General features: G+C 46.9%; 1 protein-coding gene across 5 annotated transcripts in view; it reads left to right on the forward strand.

Moving 5' to 3' along the window:
* Nucleotides 1-805: 805 nt before the first annotated feature.
* fermt2 (FERM domain containing kindlin 2) overlaps nt 806-26,225 on the forward strand; it is a 49,438-nt gene continuing 24,018 nt past the window's right edge. Inside the window, exons 1-3 of one of the 5 annotated variants that reach the window (XM_012823678.3) lie at nt 806-1,257; nt 2,094-2,251; nt 18,280-18,513. In XM_012823678.3, coding sequence (XP_012679132.1) covers nt 2,095-2,251; nt 18,280-18,513 — 391 coding nt within the window. In that variant the 5' untranslated portion in view covers nt 806-1,257; nt 2,094. Of the gene's footprint in view, nt 1,258-1,440; nt 1,606-2,093; nt 2,252-18,279; nt 18,514-26,225 lie in introns of those variants that run through there. The other 4 variants (XM_012823687.3, XM_012823695.3, XM_012823701.3 and 1 more) reach the window with 4 other exon arrangements.

The following is a 26,225-nucleotide window of genomic DNA, read 5'->3' on the forward strand; positions in this document are numbered from 1 at the left end:
CTTCACAGGACATTCACATAAATAAGATTCTAAGCAGTGCGTGAACTCTGTCTGACTTTTCATATGTGGTGAGAGAAGGGGTGAAACGGGCAGATGTCTTGACTGATGCTTCTGTTGAATTTAGACTAAGCTGTTAAAAAAAGGTAGAGTGGAAGCGATAGACAGAATGAGAGATTATGTATTCTTCCTTTTTATGAACACTGTGTCTCAGAGAAAGAATGAATAGAAGTTCAGTGAAAACAACTCGCGCTCCTTGTAAGGGTTTTTACAGGACAAAAAAAAGGGAAAAACTAGAAAATCATATCTAACTGAAAAATTTGCAACTGGACTTTAAGTAGTAACAGGCCTACACAGAAAAATCATTCAAGTCTGATTTTTTTTTTTCTGAAGACATTTCTGTGGATGTATTAAAATATATTACTGGGAAATTCACATTGCTATTGAAGTTGCACAGGCTGACTGAGAAATGTAAATGCGATTTTGTTTATGTAATGTTGTTATGTATTATAGTGACTAACGGTGTGTACATTTCAAGACAAGTAACCAATTGCGTTCCCCGGATGTACCACCGCAACCTCCGTACTATTCCCTTAAATGGCAGCGTAAGCAGCGGTCACTACGTTCCCCCTACGCCGAAGCCCATCAACTGTTGAATCTGTCCCGTACAAATAGCCTAACTCGCCCAGCAGTTGAAGAAATCCTTAATCGGACTACACCAGGAAACTATCCACGAACCCTCACCCGCATTTTTCAGTTTTCTCTAGTCTCCATCGAAAGATCGGGAATTAAACCAAAATCACAACCCAAGCCCACCCCAATATATATTAAAATAACAAGCAGCCTAAAGCGTCATAGAACCGCTACAATGAACAAACACATAAGCTAAAGGACACCTAGAGTAATTAATTTAAATGCGTCTGTGTACAATGGAGAAAATGAGGAGGGGGCAGATGAGGGATATGATCTGGCAGGGGTGAACCCGCACCGTATGAAAGGAAAAGTGGGATTGGAGCAGTGACGTTATCTGCTGGAGCAGGAGAGAGAGAGAGAGAGAGAGGGAGGGAGAAAGAAACGGCCACTGGTCTCCATTAGCTCACAACCAGAGGAGACACTTTGGGATACTTCGGCTGAAGAGTTCTTTGGATTTCGTCCCGTTTACGTTGAATTTATGGTTTTAAGTAAGAAAAAACTTGTTGACTGTTGAAGTATCGGAAGTTTGAGCGGTTATTCTGCTTTTGGGTTGGTGTATTTGTGAAGGTGAGTGGACGTTTTAATATATTTTCCCTCTTGGTTTAGCTCTCATAGCGTATGCCTTTCCTTTGCGCACAGAACCCCGGATTGGTCAACATACAGAATGGTCACAAGTTGCGTTTTAAACACTGTTTTTAAATTATATGTCTGTGTTTGGCTTTAAACAGCTGCTAACGAACTTTACCCCCGCTAAATCGTTGTGTGATTCCCGCTGTATGTGCCTCCCATAGCCGAGTGAGTTTGCGTTGAGTTCTAGTGGAGTTGCTTACGTAATCAGACCCATATTACCCTTTATCTTTACCGTTAGATAAAGCAGGTGAGTAGCCCGTTCGTTGTGATACGCGCTGAAACAAGGTAAATCTCATAAGCGTAGTTTACTTAACAGTTTTCAAGTGTATTCAATCTTTGGGCCTGTGCTTTGTTCCATATTGACGAAATGACGCAGTTTCTACGACTTCAGTCTGCTTTAGTTGCTGTTGACGTTAAATCTGTGCTATAGGCTACTTTTCAAGACCTATTAGTTATCGGGTAGCGTTGTCAATTTCTTTGAAAATTGACTAATTTTCATTCAGGAGCGTCACCACAGTAGGCTACTTTATTTCCAGAACTGTGTTTCCCAGCTTTAATCTAACAAGCAGTGTTTGGCTGTTAAACACCTTTAAAAGCAACAATGTAACAAGCTGGCTTCAACCAAATCACAGCACCACATGCTCTCCCACGGTCCCCCCTCACTGCTTTAGTTGACGTGGATATGCCTCAGTCTGCCCGATTTTGAAGTTGAACGAGCAACATGTGAACGTGCAGGTTTGACTAATTTTGTGCTTCTTTGGTGTCTGGGGCAGGATGGCGCTGGACGGTATACGAATGCCCGATGGCTGCTACGCCGACGGGACTTGGGAGCTGAAGATGCATGTGACCGACCTCCATAAGGACGTCTCTTTGCGGGTCACCGGGGAGATCCACATCGGAGGGGTCATGCTAAAGCTCGTGGAAGAACTCGGTAAGAACATAGTGATCATGTGCATTAACAGACCGATTGGTGCTCGCCTGATTTCTTGTGTTGATTCTGGGTCTTGACCCAGTCCTGTTGTCGGAGTCCAAACTCTTACAAGGCTGTGCATTCCTCCATTGATACACTGTTACTCCCCGTGAAGTTAGAACACCTCATCACATGACATATCCACTTCCAGGCAAACGCTGCAAAGTACTGTGAATTGGAGACATGAGCTAGTGATTAAGCCTTAACTTTGAATAAGCATCTCGCAGGAAGACCAGTCCCACATTATAGCGAGTTGCAAACAGACCTGCTAAGTATGTACCAACACCGACTGCTGCTAATCCCCAAAGTAGTATATTTCGAAGTCTGAAAGGCGTGGGAAAGAGTCTTTGTGGATTGACCACTTGCCCTGGTTCATGGCGAGAAAAATTGGCCTTAGCGTGAAGGGATGGGGGGTGCCAAAATCCCTCAAATGCCCCACATTCCATAATTTCGCAAAGATTAATTCCATAACCGTTGCCCTTTCTCGAGGTTTTTGCATTTTAAGACTGCTTATAATTGAAGCCTCTGTTTGTTGTGGGCCACAGGATCTTGCCCATGCTAGGGGCACGAGAGACAAGCTTGTGGGAAGACATGAATACTGCTTTTTTCCCCACAGCCACATCTTAGGCAGCATCCATTTGTTGTTTTCCCTCAGCAGAGAACTGGTGAAGACAAAGAAAAATAAATCATAATGTCTTTTATGGGAGTTTTGCAAGACAGTCTGAAGAGGGTGGCATGCATGTTTATAGATGTCCTGAATAGTTGTTACAGGGTTTAGCCCTGTGTTCTCTGAAAGAAGCAGTGAACCAGTACAACCACATGCTAACCAGTACAGTTGGGTAAAGGACAAAATGTTAATCATTACGCAGCTTTTTAATCTCTCTGTGCTAGCACACAAGCCTCGACCTTGGCATCCATTTCCAACGTTTATTAGCTACACTAGTGTGGCCACTACCCCTGATTGCATCTGACTAGGACAAGTCTGGTGTACATTTGGTGAATCTTGACCAAATTAACAGATCCGTCCCAGCATCAGGCACAGTCAGTGTAAAATAAATACCTGGAAAAGCAGTTCCATTTTAGTCAGCGTGATATCTAATGCTGTGTTTTGGATGCTAAGCTAACTTCTGTTTGGGGATAGAGAGGGGGCATTTTCTAACATTTCGCTTATAATCTGCCCCAGTTTAGCGCATAGTGAGTAAGATGTTGGTAGTTGCAGGCTGCAGGCCTCACATAAATGGGTTTTCACCAGGCCCTGGCCACATGGCAATCATTAACTCTCTCCTGAGCGTTTGCTTACCTTGGGAAAGACACACTAGCATCACTGGGGAGACTCTTGGCGCCCACTGCCCAGCTGAGTTAGCCTCCTGCTGGTTGTGTGAGGCTCACCCCTGGCTCTGTGAGTGCTTCCACCAGATCAGGGGTCATTTTCATTTGCACGTTAGCTGCTGTTTTTTTTTAAAGGGTAGTGCAAAGACCAGTGTTTATCTGCTCGGCGTGGTTCAGTTTAGTTACTGTCATCACAACAATAATGAGCGAGAGAGTGTGAACGACCGAGCGACCGACCGAGTGAGTGGGTGAGCTTGTGGTCGCCTATCCCTCCCTCGGATGAGGTGACCGACTTGATGCCAAACCATGATATGACTTTGGTGAAAACACAACTTATCTCGCGCATTGTTGTCATTCACACACAGGTATGCAAAAAAACACACAGCTGCCTTCTGTAAATAGCAGATGTGTTTGTTTGGTTACTTTTGTCTCTGGCGAAGCTTTTGTGTTTGCTTGACAGTTAGATCACTTCTAACATGCATGCATAGTTTACGTAAGGATTATGCAAAGGAACAGGACTGGTTTGCCTTGTTTTAATATGTTGGGGAAATGCATTATTCTAGTTGAATGTTGCCCCATTACTTTGTGTGGCAACTGATCTTATTTAATGTTCCCATGCCCCCTGGTCAGTGAACTTACCACATGTTTTAGAACAAGCGCCTCTAAATGGTTCACCATTGGTATGGTCACATGGGCCTGTTGGGCTGCAGCGATTGGTCGATGTGAGTCAGGTGGGTGGTTGTGTGGTCATAGGTTCTGAAAGGCCCCTTCAGTTCACTCAGCACCTCAGGTGTGTGTGTGTGTGTGTGTGTGTGTGTGTGTGTGTGTGTGTGTGTGTGTGTGTGTGTGTGTGTGTGTGTGTGTGTGTGTGTGTCTGTCTGTCCTCTTTTGTAAAGCAAGACTGAACTTCAGCTCAAAGACATGGATACAGGGTTACCAGTTCCTCAAAACAAAACACATGTTTGCATTGTCAAGATGCTTTAATTCGTAGAGACCAACAGCACATTTTTTTAGTATGTCTGCTCCCTGGGAATTGAAGTCTTGGTGTTACCAGTGCTTTGCTTCACCAGTTGAGAACATGGACACATAAATAGGAGCCCCAGAAATAGCAAACAGCTCTCAGAGGAGTCATTATGATGCTTTTTTCCCTATTGCACTGTGTTACAGAAGATAATGAACTGCAGTAATTGGGTAAACCGCATCAGTTGTTCCATAAAGTGCTGTTAGATCAGGTCCTCTCTCTGAACTTTGTGCTGTGCCACAGATGCTAAGGTTGTCCTCAACATCCATGAGAAGTTTTACACATTCCTCATTGCTTTATCGTTCTGGTGCTTTTAGTGGTGTAGCCGTGTGAGAGCTGGGTGCTTGTGTTTAGAAAAGTGCTTATATGTTCCATCCAACTGAGATGTCCCTTCTCTCAGTGCAGTAGCCAGCGGATATTTATATGCTTTTAGCTGGCTTTCCAAATATGTGTGATGTTTATGGTGTTGATTGGAAACGAAAGTTCCATGCCTTTAACAGTGAGTAAGGCACCATAACGTATGCTTTTTAAATGATGCAGCCAGGAGAAAGTTGTGAGCTTTTATAATGGTTTAGACAACAAAGTTGTTTGGCTTAAGTGGCATAGGTGTTTTCTGGCCAAAAGCTTCAAAGTTGCCGGCAATTTCAGGAGTGACTGGAGGTACATTTTCAGTCCTCTGTCTTGTTGTTGCTCTTTTCCACCTCTGGTTTGATGCCCTAGCGGCGATTTTTAATGGATTAGGCAAGGAAATGCCAGGAAAGCACTCTCTTATTGATCACGACGTTCATTTCCTGCCATGCTTTTCAGGAGAGCTTTATTCAAGATTTAACGATCGCAAACACCAATCACCTCAGCCCACCGTCCTATTGTATTTTGAATATTACTCTTGGCATGGGTGGAGGGCTTCTCATAAATCACACAAGGCCTCTGTGTTTGTATGGGTAACTTGTTATTGTTTGTACAGTGGCTACTCTAAATAGGGTAGGAGAGAAACCAATCTCTCATGCATTCTGGAATTTTCTGAAAGTGTTGTTTTTGGCTGCATGTTTGCCCCCACACAGAACATCCTGCTCTGATTTCTATGTTGTATCGCTTGCTAACCATTTTAAAGTGTGCATGCTTGATTTGGTGCAGGGCAGGTGCTACCATCCTCTCTGTCTTGAGAGCGGCTCTTAAACTTAGCTGCTCTCAGGAGAGTGCCTGAGTCTCTCTCTCTCTCTCTCTCTCTCTCTCTCTCTCTCTCTCTCTCTCTCTGTCACTCTCTGTGTCTCTCTGTCTCACATTGCACTCAGACTTATTGAAATCCCAGGAATCCAGGGAAGTGCAAACTGAATCCCCATTAAAACTGAAGGAACGCAGTGTTGACGGCACATTTTGTGCAGACGCTGCACGCTGCTCGTCGTGAATCTGTAATTCGGCCAGCCCGGCCGAAGCAGGGAGGCAGTGGACGGTGCAGTCACTGCACGTGTCCCCCGGCTAATGGACTCCACCCATCACTTCCTGTCATGGAGCTACAAATCAGACCGTACTCTTCATGTCGTCATCATCAGACTGGAGCTGCTCCCAGCGCCGCCACCACAAACACACGTGATCTAGATGGAAACAAAATGGAAGTCATTAGATTCCTCCTATTAAAACGGGAGTTGGTAACATTAATAATGTCAGAGGGAGAGGCGCCGGTAGAATTCACTACTACTGCCGCCGCCACCAACTCCTAAAGTTCCGTCTGGTAATTTTTTGGGAGGCTCTGATCAAGTTGCCATTTCTTTCCAGTGTTTTGGGGAGCTTTCGGTTGCTAACAAGAGGGAGAATGGAAAGAAATGTGGTCTGGTCTGGTCAGGGCAGGCTAGAGTAGTTTCTGTTAGTCAGGGCTGCTCTGGAACAGACTGCCACGCTGAACCCCATACTCATACTCCGGCGTGCTCTAGGGATGTGTGTGTGTATTGTGTGGTGGGGGTGGGGAGGGGGGCTGCTTCCCCGCAGTGTGACGTGAGAAGCTCTGATAGAATTCCATAAAAGTCTTCTGTCCAACAGGAAATGACTTCCAGGCTCTGGCATGTTCCCTGGATGCTGCCGTCATCCCTGTATTTTCTGCGCCCTGTCTCACCGCTCAGGTTCTTTCTCTCTCGCTCTCTCGCTCTCTCGCTCTCTTTCTCTCTGTATGTTTGGCCTGCCACAGATTGTTCCCTTTTTAGACCTGAAGGTTTGCTTGGTTGGCATGCTGTTATAACTCATAACAAATCTTGCGTAATTGGGAGCAGGGAGTTTTGGGTGGGTTAAGGGCCTCAGACGCTGGTAAAGCATGCACACGCCACGTTAACCTTAATAATCAGTATCCCACAAGTGCACTGTTTGTTTTTTTCTTGTTGATGCTGCTAAATGGCTATTAAAAACACAATAAAACCATCCTGTGCTGTTTTTGTAAGTCTTCCATTCTACATGGTACACTCCTACTCCTACTAAAATGGGGATTTTGAACTTTAAGCATTTTCAACCTAAGGGGGCAGGCTTTGCTGGAATGCTTTGCTGTCAGGTTTTATGTGTAAATAGCTGAGAGAGGCTGTGGCTGACAATGGTGTAGACCCCAGCTAGGAAACGGAGGCGATTTAACTCAGGATGTCAGGATTTCCTGTGTAGTTTTGTCTTGACCCCCAAAGTTAGGGGCTTTTTTCTTTTCTTTTCTTTTTTTGGAGAGGCTTGAAGAAAAGGGAAAGATGTGCCCTTCCCAGCATTCCATGGGAGACTAGTCATGTGACGTGTATCTACAGAGATGATGAGATAATGGAAGAAACAGGCACGAGAGGGACTTTGCGAAGCGCCGCAGCGATGGCTTTCCTGCGTGCGTGTGTGTCTGTCGGCACAAACCCCACAAGAGCTCATCTGTTTGTGGGTGTGGGCGAAGGAGACGCGACCGGGGAACGGAAAGGGCTGTGTGCAGACAACCTACAGAAAAAGGGACTCATTGTGACCATATGTGCGATGCATCACTGGCAAATATGCAGATCATATCTCCTGTTTTGTACAAGAAATAAATAAATAAATATGTGCAAAGTTGATTATTCCAGCTGTTTGCTGGTTTGGTCAAGGAGGGCCTAAAACTAGAGTCTCTTAGTAGCTCCCTGTCTTCAGAGCACTCTAATCTGTCGGACAGGAAGTAGTTAGGCTAAGTGGGAGCCCTACCCTTCCCCGTTTCCTGCTGCCACGCTTGTGTCCTGCTGTGATCTACTCTTTCCCTGAAGATCTGCACTCCTCTAAATTACACACAACTAAACAGGGTTTGGAACCGGCCGACTGGCCCTGCAAAAAAGAATTGGGGGGATTTTTGCTCATTAATTTTCAATTAAGATGCTGAGATGTTGAAGAGATTTCAAATTCCTGAAATGTCTAAGATTTCTCGAGTGTTGTTTTGCTTCCTGGATGATTGACGTTTTGGTGCCCAGGCCAATGCCCGCTTGTAATTAGCGTGTCAAAGACTCAGTTAAAAGCTGTTACTCAATATGCCTTTGCCCAACACAGTTGTTTTGTTTTTACACAATCGTTGTATGAAGTGTCACTTCATGTGTTTACAGATTGCTGTTAGTTGATATAGTAGCCTTGCCATGTTCTTTGGATAGGTTTGTTTGCACCTCGTTGGTGAGGCCTGTCGCCATGCCTCGTGCCATCCAGGGCTACTCTTTTATACTCACTGTCTTGATACGACCTATGAAATTATCTGATCTGATGTCAAAAGCCTATCAGATCATAACTCCCGGCACCTAGCCTACGCACTAAGCCAACCTTTTCTTCCGGAAATCTCCACCCATTACCAAGTCCTGGAAAGCTGTTGAGGTCAGAATTGGGTGATGGTGTGATCGGTCACTCTCTACCTCCGGATGGAAACGGCAGTGGCCGGCCCGATCACAGGCAGGGAGTGGTGGCTGTGTCATCTGCCCCATCTCCAGTGGCATCTCCGAGGCCTGAGGGGGTCCTCCCTGCCATCCGCCCGCCTCCCTGAGATGGTGCGTAATGCGATTACTCGAGCAAGGCCTGCACGGCATAATTGCATAAACCCATGGAAGGGTGGATTGCTTCTTCGTTTCTCCCGTGTTTACTTTATGACAAACTATCCATCTCCCAGGGAGGAAGGGCTTTGTCATTGTGTTAGCGCAAGAGAATGGGACACCAAAACCCTAATGTTGTGCTCTGTAGATGGTAACACTCATTCATGTCCTTGGAGGAATTGGCTTTGACACTTGGGTTCCTGTCCCTAAACACTGACACCCTAACCAGTAGCTTTGTGCTTCGATGTTGAATCGGTGTACCATGGCCAGCCTGTGTAATAGCAAAACACCAGGCCTAACACGGCGGGACCATTGGGTTCCACTTTGCAGCATGGTAATCAGACACACACAGGCCACATTGTCTTCAGTCACGTTTGTGTAGGCTTAACACACGGAATGTGTGAAACTCCCTTTAGGCAGGGCTCGCATATACCCCAAATTGCTTAATCGCATTTCCAACAGACATCACTGACTGGATTGCTAGAATTATGGCTGGAGCTTACTCTTAAATAAAAGATGTAGTTCATATCAACTAGACAAAGCTTATGGGTTATTGTATGCCTTGTATGTATATGTGTAGATTTTATTCCAATGTGGCCTGGGCATTATATGTCGGCTGGTTGTAAGCATGTGTGGTCTACCCAAGTTGCATGTGTGAATATCAGGGGAAATTCCACGTTGTCAGAGAGTGAGTTTGTAACAGCCGCCTGGATGCCAGGGCCTAGCCACAGTGAAGAGGAGATCACATGGACCGGATGGAAATAGCCTGGGAAGCTAAGGCTACTTTCGTTTCCTGTTACCCCCCCCCCCCCCCCCCCCCCCCCCCCCAGCAGATCCAAACTGTGCCCAGGTGGAGCAGCTGTGTTAATTTCCCCTCATCCAGTTAGGTATGTGAATAATGGGGGAATCCCAATCTCAGTGAGTGACCTTGGAGTAGCTGGCCACAGTGAATAGTAGATCACACATTTAGCAGCCACATCAGCAGTAGTTGTTGATTTATTAGACAAATTTTACATTACGTGAATTCCATCCGTAGCAGCAGCCCTGGTGCCCAATGTCCAGAAAGCCTCAGAGATCCTCTAGGCTCCGGCTGCAGTCACTCAGCAGGGGCAGATCGGATTGGGGATCGGAAGAGCTGATCCAGAACCAGCCTTCTGAACCAATCAGCCGAATCATTCAATAACACTCTCTCTGCCTTTCTCCCTCTCTGTCCCTCTCTCCCTTTCTCTCTCACTCCCTTTCTTCTGCTCTTTCTTTCTCTCTCTCTGTCCCTCTATAAGTGTGTGTGTGTGTGTGTGTGTGTGTGTGTGTGTGTTTCTGTTGCTGTCTCCTGACTCTCTTTCATCATGGTAAAGGCATTGTTGCCGTGTGGCCCACGGGGAGTTTAGAGTGTCTGAAAACCAGATCCGATGCCTTGTTATTGATTTAGAGCGCTGTTCCTGGATGACCATGACTCCACGGAAGCTGCTGCCTCGCACGCAAACAGCTAACAAGAGGCTCAGGGACACGGACATCCCTGTGGACAAGGTCATTTGAAAGGCGTCCACCAGGGGTGTTTGCTCCTAAAGTGGTTGCCAGGTCCGCTTTTGGGAATCCTTCCCCCAAATCTTTTTTGAGAGCATGAAAAGTTAATGTTTGCAGAGCACGGTAAGTAGAGTTCTGGCTCAATAGGCTATCGGTCGGCTAAAGTGGGCTACAAATATAGCCAAGCATCACTCAGCCAGTGTCTGGCCCTTAGCCGTAAATAGGGCTTATTTTTAAAAATGGAACTTAGTCAGTCAGGTGAGCCAAGAGTCCGAGGAGAGATGTAGTGTGTCACACACACACACACACTCACACACTCATCAGTAGGGTGTTGTCACTGAATGTGCATCTGGAATTATTTGTTCCTAGGCTCAGGTCAGGGAGGGACACTGTGTGTGTGTGTGTGTGTGTGTGTGTGTGTGTGTTGCAGGGTCCCAAACCATGAGTGGGTATTTGGGATGCCAACATGACCAACTCTGTCATCGCTACTATGTTTTATATTTTCCGTTGTGATTCCAATTAAATCTTCATTTGGAAGTCATTAAAATTAAGTCATTACTTTGACATGAAATAGTCTCCCTCCCTCCATTCTTTCGAGCTGAATCAAAGACCAATTACTCTTTACCGCTCCCTGTTCAGACATAATTAGTTTTTAACAGAGCAATGTGCTCTCTGGTTTGATTGGCTATGTCCCTATCCTCATCATCCTACCACTTTGTTAGTCATACACCTAATAAGATGCCCTCTTCAGTCTCATAAAGTATTAAAGTTTAAACCAACCGCTCATAAAATGCAACATAAATGCAGAATCCTGCTGCTTCATGTTTGATGCTTTGCTTCCTGGTGCCATGCAAAGCCTGTTGACACCTACTCAAACCACTGCCTGATATAGCTGCCTGATATAGTTGTGGGACACAGCAAACTAATCCAGCAGTGTGTCTCTGTATTCGACACGAGATGCCCAGCCTACTCCTGGTGCATTGCTAATAGCCTTGCCACACAGGGCCATTGTATGCTATCTGTCAGACACTCAATATTGACTGTCTGTGAGTTGGTGTTTTTCTTTTTCTTCTTCGCTGACATGGGAGGCTTTTCTACAGGGAGCCGTAGGGGCTTTTCAACAGGTGGTGGCCAGCCGCGCGGAGCAGCAGAATTGAATTTGAGGCATTTAGGACGTGCGCGTCTTTGTTTTCTCTCCAAACACGGCGCCCGCTGCGTTAACACGTTGCGTCTGCTCGCCGTCGCCACGGAGACCCCAGACCGACGCGTGACTAACCTCTCCCAGGCTCTAATGATTTTTATCGCTGAGGACTGGCTTAGAAGTGTGTCTGTGTCTGTGTGTCTGTGTCTGTGTGTCTGTGTGTGTGTGTGTGTGTGTGTGTGTGTGTGTGTGTGTGTGTGTGTGTGTGTGTGTGTGTGTGTGTGTGTGTGTGTGTGTGTGTGTGTGTGTGTGTGTGTGTGTAGTCTCATACCTGCTAGGCTCTTTGTCTGTGTGATTTTATTTTAGGGGGTTCGTGTAATGCTTGTTATTGATCCTTTCACAGGGTTACCATGGTTCAATACCATCTCCAGCCGAGGGTAGACATGTTAGGAACTTCAAATTAATCATTGATTCCCTAATGGTCAATCAATGGTGGGAAATTAAAATATTTAACATCCACTCTCTCCCTGTCCTCTGACTATCCACCAAAACTGAAACCTCAGGTTGTCTGAAGAACAGACTCCGACACCATTCACCAGCTTTGTCAAAAAGAGTGACTTTTTACATTTGAGCTTTTGCCGCTTGTCTTTCTCTCATATTTTGTTCACTTGTGTTCTCTCTCTCTCTCTCTCTCTCTCTCCTTCTCTCCTGCCATTGTTGTGCTCCTCCCCTCCCCCATGTCCTGTCCTTCATAGATGTGCTTCTCTCTGTAATATAAACACAGGAGTTTCTGCCTGTGGTAGAGCTTTAGTCAACCCCCACCCCCAACCATAACCTCTCCATCAAGGGTGCATTTTCCCTCATGTGCTGTGTTATAGATCGTCTCTGTGCCTTTTCAAATATACTAGTGTCTGTCATCAGTTCTCTAATATGCCCCCAAAGCAGCCCTACTGGCAACTCGCTCTGTGATCGATTACCAGGTCTGAACAAGATTAGAGCCACAATTGGCTGCTATCGAGGAAAGAGCCTAGAAAGTTCTTTCCACAGAATGCGCCACAGGAACTTCCACATTCTTAGAATTCCACTCAAGCATTCTGTACCAGTCGGCTTCTCCTGGTAATTCTGTGATGACATACTCCTCAACACTCTACAGTGGTACACTCGCACACATGCTCACACACTCTCTCTCTCTTGACAAAAGACTCACACACCGTTCTCTCTAACTTACACATTATTGTGTGCAAAGCAGCAGCAGCAGCAGCAGTAGTGTGGAAAATGTCCTCAGCTAAGTTTACCAAGAGCGGTGCGGCGAGCACCTCAGTCTGCACATACTGTACTCTTTGTGGAAGCTTGTCTAATGGAAACATGTGAGAGAGATTTTCACAGTTTACGCTTCAGTTGGGTTCGGTAATGACTGTTTAGTGTGTGACTTCACTGGAGGGCCTCAGTAGTGTGTGAGAGTGTGGATGCATGAGTCCATCAGTGTACTATAATAATATGGTAAATCTGCCAGTAAATGTGACCAATGTGAGCATCAGCTAGTTAGTCAGATGAACTTTGCTCCACTGACGTGTGTGTGTGCATACATTGTAGTAATTGTAGTGGTCATTTGCTTTAGTTTCTCATGTGTAAAACATGCCAAATTAAAACCAGGCTGCTTCCAGTGACACATACAGGCCAGTGGTGGTGTGAGATTTCGTGTGTGTGTGTGTGTGTGTGTGTGTGTGTGTGTGTGTGTGTGTGTGTGTGTGTGTGTGTGTGTGTGTGTGTGTGTGTGTGTGAGATGTTGGTTATGGATTCAGATGACTCATTAGCACCAGGCTCGGGAAAACTGATGGATAGCCTTGTCCCAGCGCCCCTATCCCCCCAACATACACACACACACACCTCCAGCCCCTCCTCCACGTGCCAGCGGAGGTCATAAAACACTGGCTTCCGTTCCGTAACCCCCACCCGCGTTCTCACCCCCCCCCCCCCACTCTTCCCAAGGACTCCAGGCCTGCATTTAATGCCTCCAATTACTTAGCCCCCTCCCCCCTCCTCTCCTCTCCTCTCCCCTGTCCCTGCCCGCCGCTCTCATTTAGATTCAGCATTACGTCAGACCCTGGCAGTCTGTATTTATAGCTGGGAGATGCCATTGGCCTGCAGCAGATTGAATTACCAGTCTTTATTGAGGCTCTCTGATAGATGGTCACTGGATCACACACACACAACTGGGAAAAGAATCAGGGGCTGTTGTGGATTGGCTGAGGTACAGGAGAGAAGGGGACTGCTAAAGAGTGTGTGTGTGTGTGTGTGTGTGTACTCCCCACTCACAAGGCAGGACTACCACTCGATGGGGGTTAAAGACCCTGTGGCCCGATGCCCTCTCTCTCACACAGGCGCAAAAGAGGGGAAACTCTACAGGTTAACACTGGCGGCAATCCTATTTTCGCCCAGGCTATCCTATTTTTCACCCCCCCAATCACACACACACTACCTCTCCTCCTCCCTATCCACACAGCCTCACCTGACTGCTCTCCAAACAGCTCCCTGGTCAGAGTTTTCAACAAGGCTTTAGTCACACTCATAATGACCTACGAGTAGAATGGGCCACTTTCATTTTTCTAACTATAGACTGCAAGCAAAGAGGTCTTTGTAGTCCTCTAGTTCTTTCAAACATACCTGCTTTTCCTACAGCTGCGCACACACACACACCCACCCACCTAAACACACACACACACACACACACACACACATACACACACACACGTACATTTGGCTCATTTCCTGTGTGTAAACACCATTATGTTGGTGGTGTAGTTTGTGGCGCACAGTCATCTGGAGTCCCTGTGGTTTTTTAAGGGATTAGTCAACCTGTGTGTGTGTGCGTGTGTTTGTACGCAGGTACACAATTCTGTGTGCCTGCGTGTGTGGACACCTGGGCAGTGGTTACTATGGTGATCTTTTATAGAGGGACAAGGTGATGAGGAGTCAGTGACGTTGTTTAGGAGAGGGAAACGGACATGCTGGCTGGGGGATGTGTCCAGGTACCAGCTGACTGGATGGGGGACGTGTCCAGGTACCAGCTGACTGGCTGGGGGACGTGTCCAGGTACCAGCTGACTGGATGGGGGACGTGTCCAGGTACCAGCTGACTGGATGGGGGACGTGTCCAGGTACCAGCTGACTGGATGGGGGACGTGTCCAGGTACCAGCTGACTGGATGGGGGACGTGTCCAGGTACCAGCTGACTGGATGGGGGACGTGTCCAGGTACCAGCTGACTGGCTGGGGGACGTGTCCAGGTACCAGCTGACTGAATGGGATCTGCTAGCCCCGACGTAGCGGGGATCTGCTGGGTTTTGGCCAGATCAGAGCCGTACCTTGGCCAGAAGTAGCTGCTCACCATTTCATGAAGGCTTTTAGATGGTCGTAGTGAAAGCACCTCAGAGTGTTGGGTGTCTTTATGACTTCCTCGTGTTCATGAGCTCATTCCATAGCGTGTACTAAAGAGGCTGAGAATACATGGTTTACGGAGGAAACTCAGGATCGCATGGAGGAGTTCAAAATGCCACTCTCCTTTTATACCCTTTAAGCTTTAGTCAATCGCTAAACTAGGCCATTACAGTCATGACGCGTAAGTCTTAGCAATGAGGGAAGAAACACAGCATGCCTAGCAACAGACAGCACATTAATCTGTGATGCATACATGCAAGGCTTTTAAATCACTTCCCTAAGTTACCACATTTATAACTTTCCATAACGGTCTCGGCTGTGTTCTACTGTTGCCATGGTGATGGTTGGGAATGTTGACACACATGCAGCTATTCTAGTCACTGATTGGTTAATGAGAAGGATGTATTGGGTAATGAGAAGGAGGTAGGCAGTTATAAATGGAAATGGTGCGGTTGAGATTGGGCGCACACGTCCACCAGCCAGAGAAACTCTGAGTCAGGAGTTGACTCCTGACTAGGAGAACAGGACTACAGCTGGACAATGAGAGAGGGGTGGGGGAGAGAGAGAGAAAGAAGGAGAGATCGGTGGCAAGAGAGGGGGGGGGGGAGAAAAAGAGAGAGAGAGAGAGAGAGGAAATAAGAGATAATAAGAGATGAAGAGAAAGAAGGAGAGATTGGCGGCAAGGGGGGGGGGGAAAGAGATGAAGAGAAAGAGGAAGGAGAGAGGAAAATTAGTGTCCCACATCTGGTGAACAAGAGTTTGAAAGAAAGAGGAAAAGATCCAAGACTGCGGGAGGGAGGGATGGAGGGAGAGGGTAAAGTGAGAGTGACCAAGAGGGCTAGCGCGTTAGCTCAGGGAGTTCTAGCATGTTAGCTGAAGGGAAAAACTAAGTAGAGAGGGAATAAGGCAGACAAAGAGAATGAGAGAGCAGAAAACTGACGCAGGCAATGAGAGAGAGAATGATGGAGAGAAGGAGGGAGAGAGAGAGAGAGAGAGAGAGGGAGTGAGGAGGAGGAGGAGGAGGAAGAGAGAGAGTGAGACAGAGAATGACTGCACTACAGCTGAAGAAAAGGGGAGGGGAGTAAAGATGACCGAAAAGACGGAGAGAGCAGATTCTCCAGCTGGAGAAGGGAGGGAGGGAGTGAGTGAGTGAGGGACAAGGACAGAGTGGGGAAACGAAGCAGACAGATAGAGAGAGGGAAAGAGTACTTTAGCTAAAGAGAGAGAGAGAGAGGGAAAGAAGAAGGAGATAGATAGAGAGAGAGGGAGGGAAGGTGGGAGGGAGTGTGAGGATGTTTGTGGGGAAACGAGACCCTGTTCAGGGCAGTGCTCTTCCCCTTCGCCTGCTTGGACTCATGCCGGAGTGGTGACCTCACCGTTAGCAGGAACATCCAGCAAACATCCCCCACCCCCCACACACACACACACACACACACACACACACACACACACAACCCTTTCCAGCCAGGGCGGACGTGCCACAAGCCGAGCGTTCTCTAGGACAGGATTTTACAGCAGCTCCTCAAACCCACACACACACACCTGACACCAGTCGCCGCACCTCCAAAAAGTCGGTCTGTGAAACTCAAGCCTGGGTGTATACTCTCCCAGCCCCGCGCTTCAGGAAGGCCATTGTGTTCCTCCTCCACAAAGAAAAAGAGGCTGTGTGTGTGTGTGTGTGTGTGTGTGTGTGTGTGTGTGTGTGTGTGTGTGTGTGTGTGTGTGTGTGTGTGTGTGTGTGTGTGTGTGTGTGTGTGTGTGTGTGTGTGTGTGTGTGTGTGTGTGTGTGTGTGTGTGTGTGTCTTCCCGGTTGCCCCACACCTACCGTTTGCCTTTCCCTCACACCCCAGCCATGAAAGCGTCAGTAACCAGCTCCAGGCCGCCGGGTCTTAAGCAGTAACCAGACCTGTGAAAGGCGGCCCGTTTAGCCTGTCTGCTGCTCAGGAGGCAGATGAGGAGAGGTGTGGTGTGGTATGTGGTGTGGTGTGTGGTGCCCAGCTGCTCTGAGTTGTCCTAATCCTAGTCTAGAGTTGTCCTAATCTCAGTGAATTTGGACTTTCACACGCAGTGGGCTCAGAGATGGCTGCTGTGCTACGCACACGCCGGACAGCAGGGACTGATGAACGAGATCTGACTGTGAGACCTGAGACTGAGTTTGGGGCTGCCGGGACTGTTGTGGGTAGCCCGCCCAAGGTGACGTGTGTGTGTGTGTGTGTGTGTGTGTGTGTGTGTGTGTGTGTGTGCACAGCGGAGTGACAGACAGGGCAGAACAAACCGGCTGGGGGTCTTAAATTGATACCTCTAGTGTCATGCAAGGTCTCAGATGTATGCACAAACACACACACACACACACACACACACATATACATGCATACTCTCAGAGACAAATAAACAATTTGACACATGCATACACACACAGACTTACCTAGTCAACATACATACATACTCTCACACACACACACACACACATACGTACATAATTTCTTACACATAATCATTCACATACACACAGGGACATACTGTAAACAAAATGCATCCTCGCACATATATCAACCCACTTCCATTTGCTGTACTGTTTTGTCCTCCCCCCACTGAGGCAACCCCTGCTGGGGCCATTTGGTGATGTCACGTCACACTTGTCACAGGTCCCCCCTCCCCCTCATCCTCCCATCCTCTCCCCTGGTCATTCCCAGGGCGCTACCAGCCGGTGGGTTGGTTGGTTGGGCTGGTCCTTAGGCAGCGTGCCCAAATATGTATCTTAAAAGTGTTCAGATGAGCCATTACGCCGTGTAAGCAATCAAGCCGTAAATCACCCGCCTCAGTCATGCGGTCATGCCCCAGTGAACCCCTGCATTACCCCCCCCTCCCCCTTAGACCAGCCTGTCCAGCAGCCAGTGAACCGCTCCACCAGCTGAAAGAGTATTGATCCCCCCCCCCCCCCTTCTCTCTCTCTCTCCCTCCTGGAGTGTCATATTTGTATGCAAGCCCCCCCCTCGCCCTGCCAGTTCTCACTCGCCTCATCCCTCCTTGTTATGCCTTTGTCCTCCTGTAAGAACGCCATAGAGATACAGAATCTCACTGCGTCATGTTTCAATGACTTCATTGTCTCCTTCATGGCTACCTCTGTTCTGTACCTCTGGCTGATGTTAAACGCTTCTCTCTATTAATATATCTCAGGTGTGAATATATCTCGGGTGTCAGGTGTGTGTTGTTCTTTCTCCTCTCCTGTAGCAGAGCTGTGGGTTCAGTTGGCATAATTAATGACTTATTTATTAACGTATTTACGTGTGTATTTTGCATTTGATCGGCCATTGCCTAGGCAACCTCTGCTGATGACGAAGGTTAAATAACACACCATATTTTATTAACCATTCCTTATAATGATGCACTAAAATGTAAAAGCCTGCCTTTCCCCTGGTTATATCAGCAAGGTCTTCTGTCTCTTTCTGAGGATCCCACCTCACCTCATGTCTCTGCTGTTTGCTTTGTCTCGCTCAGATGTGAAGAAGGACTGGTCAGACCACGCGCTGTGGTGGGAGAAGAAGAAGACGTGGCTGCTGAAGACCCACTGGACGCTGGACAAGTACGGCATCCAGGCAGACGCACGGCTGCTCTTCACACCGCAGCACAAGCTGCTGCGTCTGCAGCTGCCCAACATGCGCCACATGCGGGTGAAGGTCAACTTCTCCGACCGGGTCTTCAAGGCCGTCTCTGACATCTGCAAAACCTTCAGTGAGTCCACACACACACACACACACACACACACACACAGTGCCACCACTATAGCCATATAGGTGAACTACCTGCCATTTATTTGCCCCAATCCATCTCAGTTATTACCACCCCAATACAGATAATGACTAAATCCACAATGACATTGGACCAACCCTATAAAACAAATATCAGCTGCTGTCTCAAGAGTAGGGATGGGTATCGTTTGGTTTTTATCCGATACCGGTACATAACCGATACTTTTAAAACGATACCGGTGCCGGAACCGATACTTTTATAAAAAATAAAAAAATGTTTACGATTGACGACATGTAAGAAAGGCTTTATTGCCAAATATATGAACTGTTTAAAGTAGATTATATATATAAATAAATACAAAACACCTTTTAACTTAAAACTTAAATAATATATGAACTGTTAACAAAAGTTTAGACTATACTTAAATAAATACAAATAAATACAAAACACACACACACACACTCTGTACACACACTACAGCTTCAATACTTCAGCAATTCTTTTGTTCAATTCAATTTTTTTTCTTCAAATTGAACAATATATTAACTGTTTAAAGTATATTATAAATATAAATACATACAAAACACTTGGCTTCAAACTTTTTAACTTCAAACTATGAACATTATATTAACTGTAAACAACAGTTTATAGTATACTTAAATAAATAAATACAAAAAACAGCTTCAAACTTCTTTTGGAGTCAAAAATGTATTTTGTTTGCATTTATTTCATGAAATTTCACCATTTTATGATTTGTTTATACCTATCTTTTCTATCTTGTTTATAGTTAATCTTGTTACTTGAACACACTGAGTACGAGAAAATGTGTACTGCCCCTTTAAGAAACTACCGTAGGTTAAGTATAGCTGTCATCTCCGTTTATTTTTCAGTCTTCGGTTGCTGATCTGCCGTTGACTCTTTGCCTTCTCTCCACTCTTTTCACGCAATTGTTTTGTTGCATTTGCTGCACGTCGCGATGTTTGAATATTTTGGTGCGAAATACAGCCACACTTTTGACCGTTTACCTTTCGGTATTTTCTCTGTTAAAAGGTTGATGGCTAGTTCTGTTTGTGCTTGCTCTGTGAAATGCTGCATGCTCTTCACTGTCATAAGACTTTCGCTATGAAAACACCAATGAGCGTGAGCGACACAGGACAAAGTTTACATTGGGAGCTGGGGCAGTTTTACATGTGCCCCGCGGAATCTGCCTAGCAACCGTTTTCAATTGGCTCAGGCACCGAAATGAAGCACCGAAATCTGCGTTGCATTTCGGTCCGGGTAGGTACCGGTTGTATTGGAACCGGTTCCATATTGGTACCGGTTCTCGGTACCCAACCCTACTCAAGAGTGCATCTGGCTCGGATCAGTCCCAGCTACTGCCACTGGCAATGCTACCATTAGAACCCTATAGCGCTTAGCTCTTAATAAGCTCCAAATGGGGCGGTACAGTGGTTAGCGTGGCTGCCCTGTTACAGTTGACCCGGGTTCGTTTCCCGGCCATTGCAGGATGCCTTTGTAAGTCTCTATGGATAAATACTGGACCTTCACCTTGAACTTTAACCCTTGCATAGATCAAAACTAGGTCAGCTGTCATTCCTAGTGGGCCGTTGCCTGGGTTGTGTGCTTTCACAGGTAGAGCCACAGCTATCGCTATCATAACAGAACCCCTGGGCGTGACGGAGAGTGCAAGCTGGCTCTGTTTGCAGTCTTTTGACCTTCACTTTCAAATCTCGTGTCACTCTTCAACACTCCCCTCACACATGTGCGCGTGCAACACACACACTCTCACACAACCGTTTAATCATGTCTGCCTTTGCTATGAACAGGAAGAACTGGATGGCTGCCATGTGTGTGTACGTCACGTACAGCCTTGTTTTTGCCCTTCTGTTGTCTCGAAGGCGCTATATTTGAGAGTGAGAGGGGAAAGGGAAGAAAATGGCCGCCTTCCTTTGTTGTGGTGTTTTCCTACTGTCTTTTGTCTCGTTTATCAAACAGTCCTGTGGCGTTTATTGCCTCGGCTTTGCAAAACCTGCTTTAGCACGACAGAAGGCAAACCCAGCCTCTATATATGTATACCGTATCTTCCAAATCTTTCTCTTAACAGCACCCAATCTCAGCAATCCCAGCTATCAATCTCGCCAGCTAATGGCATCTCCCACTCTTTCCATGTTTAGCAAGCAGGCATTTAGAGGTGAACTTCTGCCTCTGTCAATATTTAGCCGTGTCCTAATGGTACTGAGAAGAGGCTAGGAGGTCAAACACTTGAGCGCGATGGATTTTGACCCCATGCTGAGTAGGTCTCTAGTCTTATGACCGTAGGTGCTGCTGGATACAACCAAACAGTGATCTAACAACTTTCTTTTCATCATTGGCTTTTTGTCAAATGGTGCATTTTTTGAAAGTTGTTTTTATGTCTTTATGGGTTGTCATACCCTTGATTGATTTTTGTTTTTGATAAACAAAGGGCCCTAATTTCCTAGGGTAAAGTGCACCGCGAACAGGCTTGGCACATCAGCAGACGACCACACAATGAGAATAGGCGGGGATAGCTATATTTTACTCAAAGCAGGGCCCGACCTGGCAGTGGATGTGGCAATGAAGTTATTTGTTTACACAGAGCTCAGTAATTGCTCTTCAGTAGAGCAAACAACAGATTTCCAGTCATGAACAGAACGGTTTACTCCAGAGAAGACGGAGGTTCTTGTGCGGAGGTCTGCCCGACATGAAATCATTTTCATTGAAAAAGGTGTTTTGAAGGCTTTGAAGGAACTCATTTATCTATGGAACTCCCCCTGTGGGCAGACAGTTATTCAATTACCTTTAGGTCATGTGCGGCGGACTTTGCACGTTGCCAGCCGCGTTGCCCATCAATGAAATTAAGGCCCGAAGTCTTATTTATCCAAGCATGGGTTGTCCTCTTCTGACCGGTCTAACTCTAAAAGAGGAAGGAAATATAAATGACCTCGCGCCGGGTCAGGAGAACACCATGTATAAATAACCCAGTTTGGTGTTGATCTTCTCAGTAAATAAACATATCCAGGAACAGGGGATTGTCTCTCTCTGTGAGGCAAAGGTGCCCCTTCCTCTGCCTTGATAAATCTATTTTAGCTCTGGTGACCTTCACTCTACATTTTGGGAGAGATGCTCAATGACTTATGTTCTGTCTTTTTCCAGCCCAGTCTAAGGACAGTGATCCTTTTAAAGATCAGCAGATGGTTTCTCAAGCTGGTCTGGTGTAGACAGTCCTGCATCTTGGGGATTCCAGACGCACTGTATTATTTCGGCGTTGTCTCGGTAACTGACTCTTCAGTTTGATTTCCTGGGGCGGCCTCCAGCGCCTGCAGCGCTGCAGAACTTTGGAACGCAAACGGGACCAGGAAGTGTGTTTTTTTTTCTGTCCAGCTGGCCAGAGTTCCACACACACACACACACGGACTGACCGACAGACAGAGACGGAGATAGACTTGCAGAAAGTGCAACATTCTTGATTTCTCCATGCAGCTGTGCGAGAAACAATGGTCACTCAGTCTCCCAGGACCTCACATGCCATCCTCCCCTAGATGCTCCCCCTCCGCCTTTTAACCCCCCCCCCCCCCCCCCCACTCTGATTGATTTCTCTGAGAAATGGGATTTTTCTGCTCTCCTCTTCCCTCCCTTCCTTCCTCATGTTTCTAAATCAGTTGGTCATGCAGTAGCAATTTCTGAGTGCCGGGAGCCAAGAATGCATCTGATTCTGGCCCAGAGCCGCCTCAGGTCCGTCACTGATTCATCACGGAGTCCAGCTGCTATTCTGCAGGATCATGTTCCCTCTTCTCTGATGGAGGACTCCTCACTGTTCTCAAAACAGTTTGGAATGATCCCGTTTTTAATGAGCGTAAAAATCACTGCATTCCCAGCTAAAGTACTGCTGAATGAAGAGGAGAGAAAGTGTGTGTGTGTGCGTGCGTGCGTGCGTGCGTGCGTGCGTGCGTGCGTGCGTGCGTATTTTCTCTCCCAGCATTAAACTCCCACTTTGAAGGAGACTGCTGCTCTGCCAACAGTCATTTACTGCAATTATGGATCCTTGAGTTTCCCAGAGTCTGCAGGAGAAGCCTGTCCGGTTCATGCGTGGGAGTGTTTTGTCTTAGGATGTCATGGCCAGGGGTGTGTGTGTGTGTTGACAAGGAGTAAGGTAAGAGGGATTGGTTGCGGGGTGGTTGGTCCATCTGTGGTCCAGGTGTGAGAACCTGAAACTCAGGTGTTTTTACAGGCAGGTGACAGTTGATTTGTGTGTGTGCCTGCGCGCGAGAGAAAGAAAGAAAGAAAGAAAGAAAGAAAGAAAGAAAGAAAGAAAGAAAGGGAGAGAGAGCACTGATGCTTTGAGGCCTGAGGGGACTTGTCTTCTCATCTCATCTCATCGTACTCCTCACAATGGCCAGAAGTCTGGAGTCCTGGCGAGTGGTATGGTGTTGTCCCAGGATGATATCTGAGCTTGTTTTTGTTCTCTGTGTCCAAAGAAGGAGAGCGTTTGCTCATCTCTGCAGAGAGAAGCTCAGTGAGGATTGGCCTCAGTATATGAGGCAGTTTTATTGTAAAGGTTATTCATTGATATTGAGCTAATGTAAAGAGATAGATCTTCAGTATATGAGGCAGTGTTTTTGTAAAGGTTATTCATTGTCATTAACCTAATGTAGAGAGAGAGAGCTTGAGTGGCTCTGCTGACCTGGCCTGTGGTCAGTGATTTAATGTCTTTCTAGTTGCAGGAGGAGGTCTTTGTCTGTGTCCATGTTTGTCTCTCGCTGGTCTGAAAGTATCCATTTCTCTGTTTAGTGTGAAGGGAGTAGCGGTCTTCTGTTTGTATCTCATCAAGATGAAAGTGTGTCTGTCTCTTCAGTATGCATATGTTGAGATTCATTAACAACAATTCTCTCTCTCTCTCTCTCTCTCTCTCATGTGAAAGCATTGCAGTCTCTATCCACTCCTGCTGACGCTGGTGCACTGATCAGTGCCATGTCCTCCCTAATGTCTCCCCCTCTGAAGAGCATCAGGCACACAATGACTGGCTCAGACGTGGCCCTAGAGGCCCTGAGCCCAAGCCCCAGCTGGAAAGGACCCTGGTAGTTGTAGCTAATGCAGTGAATGGGTCCATTTGCCACTTGCCCTTTCAACATGTTCTGCATCAAAACACCAGGCCTCTGCCGTAGCGTGGTACTGTTATACAGAATATGTTGAATTTTCACTGATAATGAGTAAGCATAATTTCTTTTTTTTTTGTCGTTTATTGAAATTCCACATGCCAAATCTGTATGTGTGATATAACTTTTTAAAAAAGAATAGTAATTAAAACAAGCTCTTTACTTGCTTAATACCATTGGCTCATGATGATTGGTGTGGTAATAGTGAGCAGGTAAGGACTTTATTGTGGAGTTGATTCCATCAGGTCTGTGTTGCTCAAGTCAGACTTTGAGAACCGAGAGCGAGTCATTCGATGCCCCATAATTAGTGCTCCACGGCCGGCTTCCTAGAGCCTAATTAAGCAGCCAGGAGAGCTTGGAGCGGAAATGTTGCTGGAACACTCAGCGACACTCGCGCTTTGAGCCGGCAGGAAGTTATTGATTTCAGCCTTGTTTTGATTTGATCTTTTTTTGTAATTCGCATTACAGACATTAATTAGCCTGTGTTGTTGTTGTTTTTGTAAAACCGAAGACCCAAGACCACTCCTTCTGAAGGAGAGCAGGATGAGTTGCTGATGGTGCTCTTAAAGTCCTCCTCCTGGTGTAGTGTGGGTAGCGACAGCCGTGTTCTATTTCACGCCCGCTCACTCGCACGCTCTCTCTCTCCCCCATTGTTGTGGCATGTCACGCTAGCGCTCGCATTCCGCCAGTTACGGCCCACTTTCTTCCCTCCCTTTCATGTCCTGATGAAAAGCATTGTCTCTCTCTCTTTCTCTCGCTGTCTATTTTCCTCCTGTGGCAGGTGCCAGGGGGGAGGGTGGCTTGTTCTTCCCCACAGGCGTGCCAGGCCTCCATCAGTCCAAACACACACAATCACTCTCTCTCACTCACACACACACACACACACACACACACACACACACACACACACACACACACCGCTCCAGCAGGTGCTCCAGCTCCCTCCCACTCATAGATAATAAAGCAGTGCTAGTAAATATGTCCCATTGAGCAAACCTTAAGTATACTGACTGTTAAACTCTAACACTCTTTATCTTAATCATAATTCACTTTTTGAATTTCCGATGGCACTGTCATCACAAGTACCTAATGATACAGCTCTATCAAAGCAAGCTTTGAAAGTTTTACTTTTTTTTTTATTAGCAGCCTTGTGTATAACCAGGTCAGCTTAGAACAGTACTCTATTCACTATTTGCTATTCTCCAGAGGTTTGGCCCCCTTGTGGATGATTTGTTTATGAGTGCCTAGCCTAACCACACCACAGAAAGCTCAACCTATAACCATCCATCTAATTCCCCACAGGGCGGCAGCTCTGCAGGGCACACGGGTACTCAGAGCACCCAGGTCCAGCGTTGGCTCTCCATAAGCCTCTTTCAGCTCAAACTGCAGAGCTTCTGTAAAAGTGAATGTTGCCAGCAGAGAAGCATCATTGTAGGGCCTTTGGATGAGGATGCAGTTGGAGGCACCAACCTTTTGGGCAGCAGGAGAAACCTGAGCCCCCCAACTTGTGTTTAAACAGAGCTCAAGTTCCTAGCCTGAAAACAAAAAGCTTAACCTAGAACAATCCATGGCCCCCTGCATCAGAGCATCAGAGTAGCTGGTGAAAGACCTAGCTGTAGCTGTAGAGGCCCCTACAGTAGTCTGTGCACCCAGGGCTCTGCCTAAGCCTCCTTCAGCTCCGAGCGCTCAGGGCCTTAAGTCACAGCACAGGGCCGCTCTCCAGCAGGCCGCACACACACATGGCTGTATATGGCCACAGAGCCCACACCTCGGGAGAGGGAGAGAGGGAGGGAGAGGGAGAGCGGGAGAGAGGGAAGGAGAGAAAAGACAGAGGTGTGCGTGGGTGGGGGAGGAATGACGGAGAGTAAGCGTGTGAGGGTGCAAGATTGTAGAAGAAGGAGGGGGAGTGTGTGTGTGTGAGGTGTGAGAGAGGCATGCATGTGTTTGTGTGTGTGACACAGAGGGAGCGAGCGAGCAGGAGAGAAAGGTGTGTGTGTGTGTGTGTGTGTGTGTGTGTGTGTGTGTGTGTGTGTGTGTGTGTGTGTGTGTGTGTGTGTGTGTGTGTGTGTGTGTGTGTGTGTGTGTGTGTGTGTGTGTGTGTGTGTGAGAGAGAGAATGAAAGAGTGGGCTTTGAGGGAAGGAGAGAGAGTTACCATCTGTTAGTCTTTAAAACCTCTGGAATGCTTTTGCTTTAGTAACTCAAGCTAAACAAGCAGCTCTGGCAAGGCCTCTGCGCTCTCTGTGTCTGTCCCTGTGTCTGTGTCTGTCCCTGTGTCTGTCCCTTCTGTCCCCTCTGACGCACTCGTCCCCCTTGCTGGCCCAGTGGACGGTGCTGAGCTGCTCTCAGCTCAACTGTTTCCTGGTATTTAAACTCAGCTCTGGGAAGGCCTGGAACAGAGACGGCAGGACAGGAGGCGTCAATCATGGCCGCTTCTTCTCTAAACAACTTCTCCGCCTTCCATCTCTCCATTCTTTTTTTTTAATTTTTTTTTTATCTCTATATCTGTCTCTTGCTACATC

This window comes from Clupea harengus, chromosome 14 (genome assembly GCF_900700415.2).
Source record: "Clupea harengus chromosome 14, Ch_v2.0.2, whole genome shotgun sequence".
Taxonomy (NCBI): Eukaryota; Metazoa; Chordata; class Actinopteri; order Clupeiformes; family Clupeidae; genus Clupea; species Clupea harengus.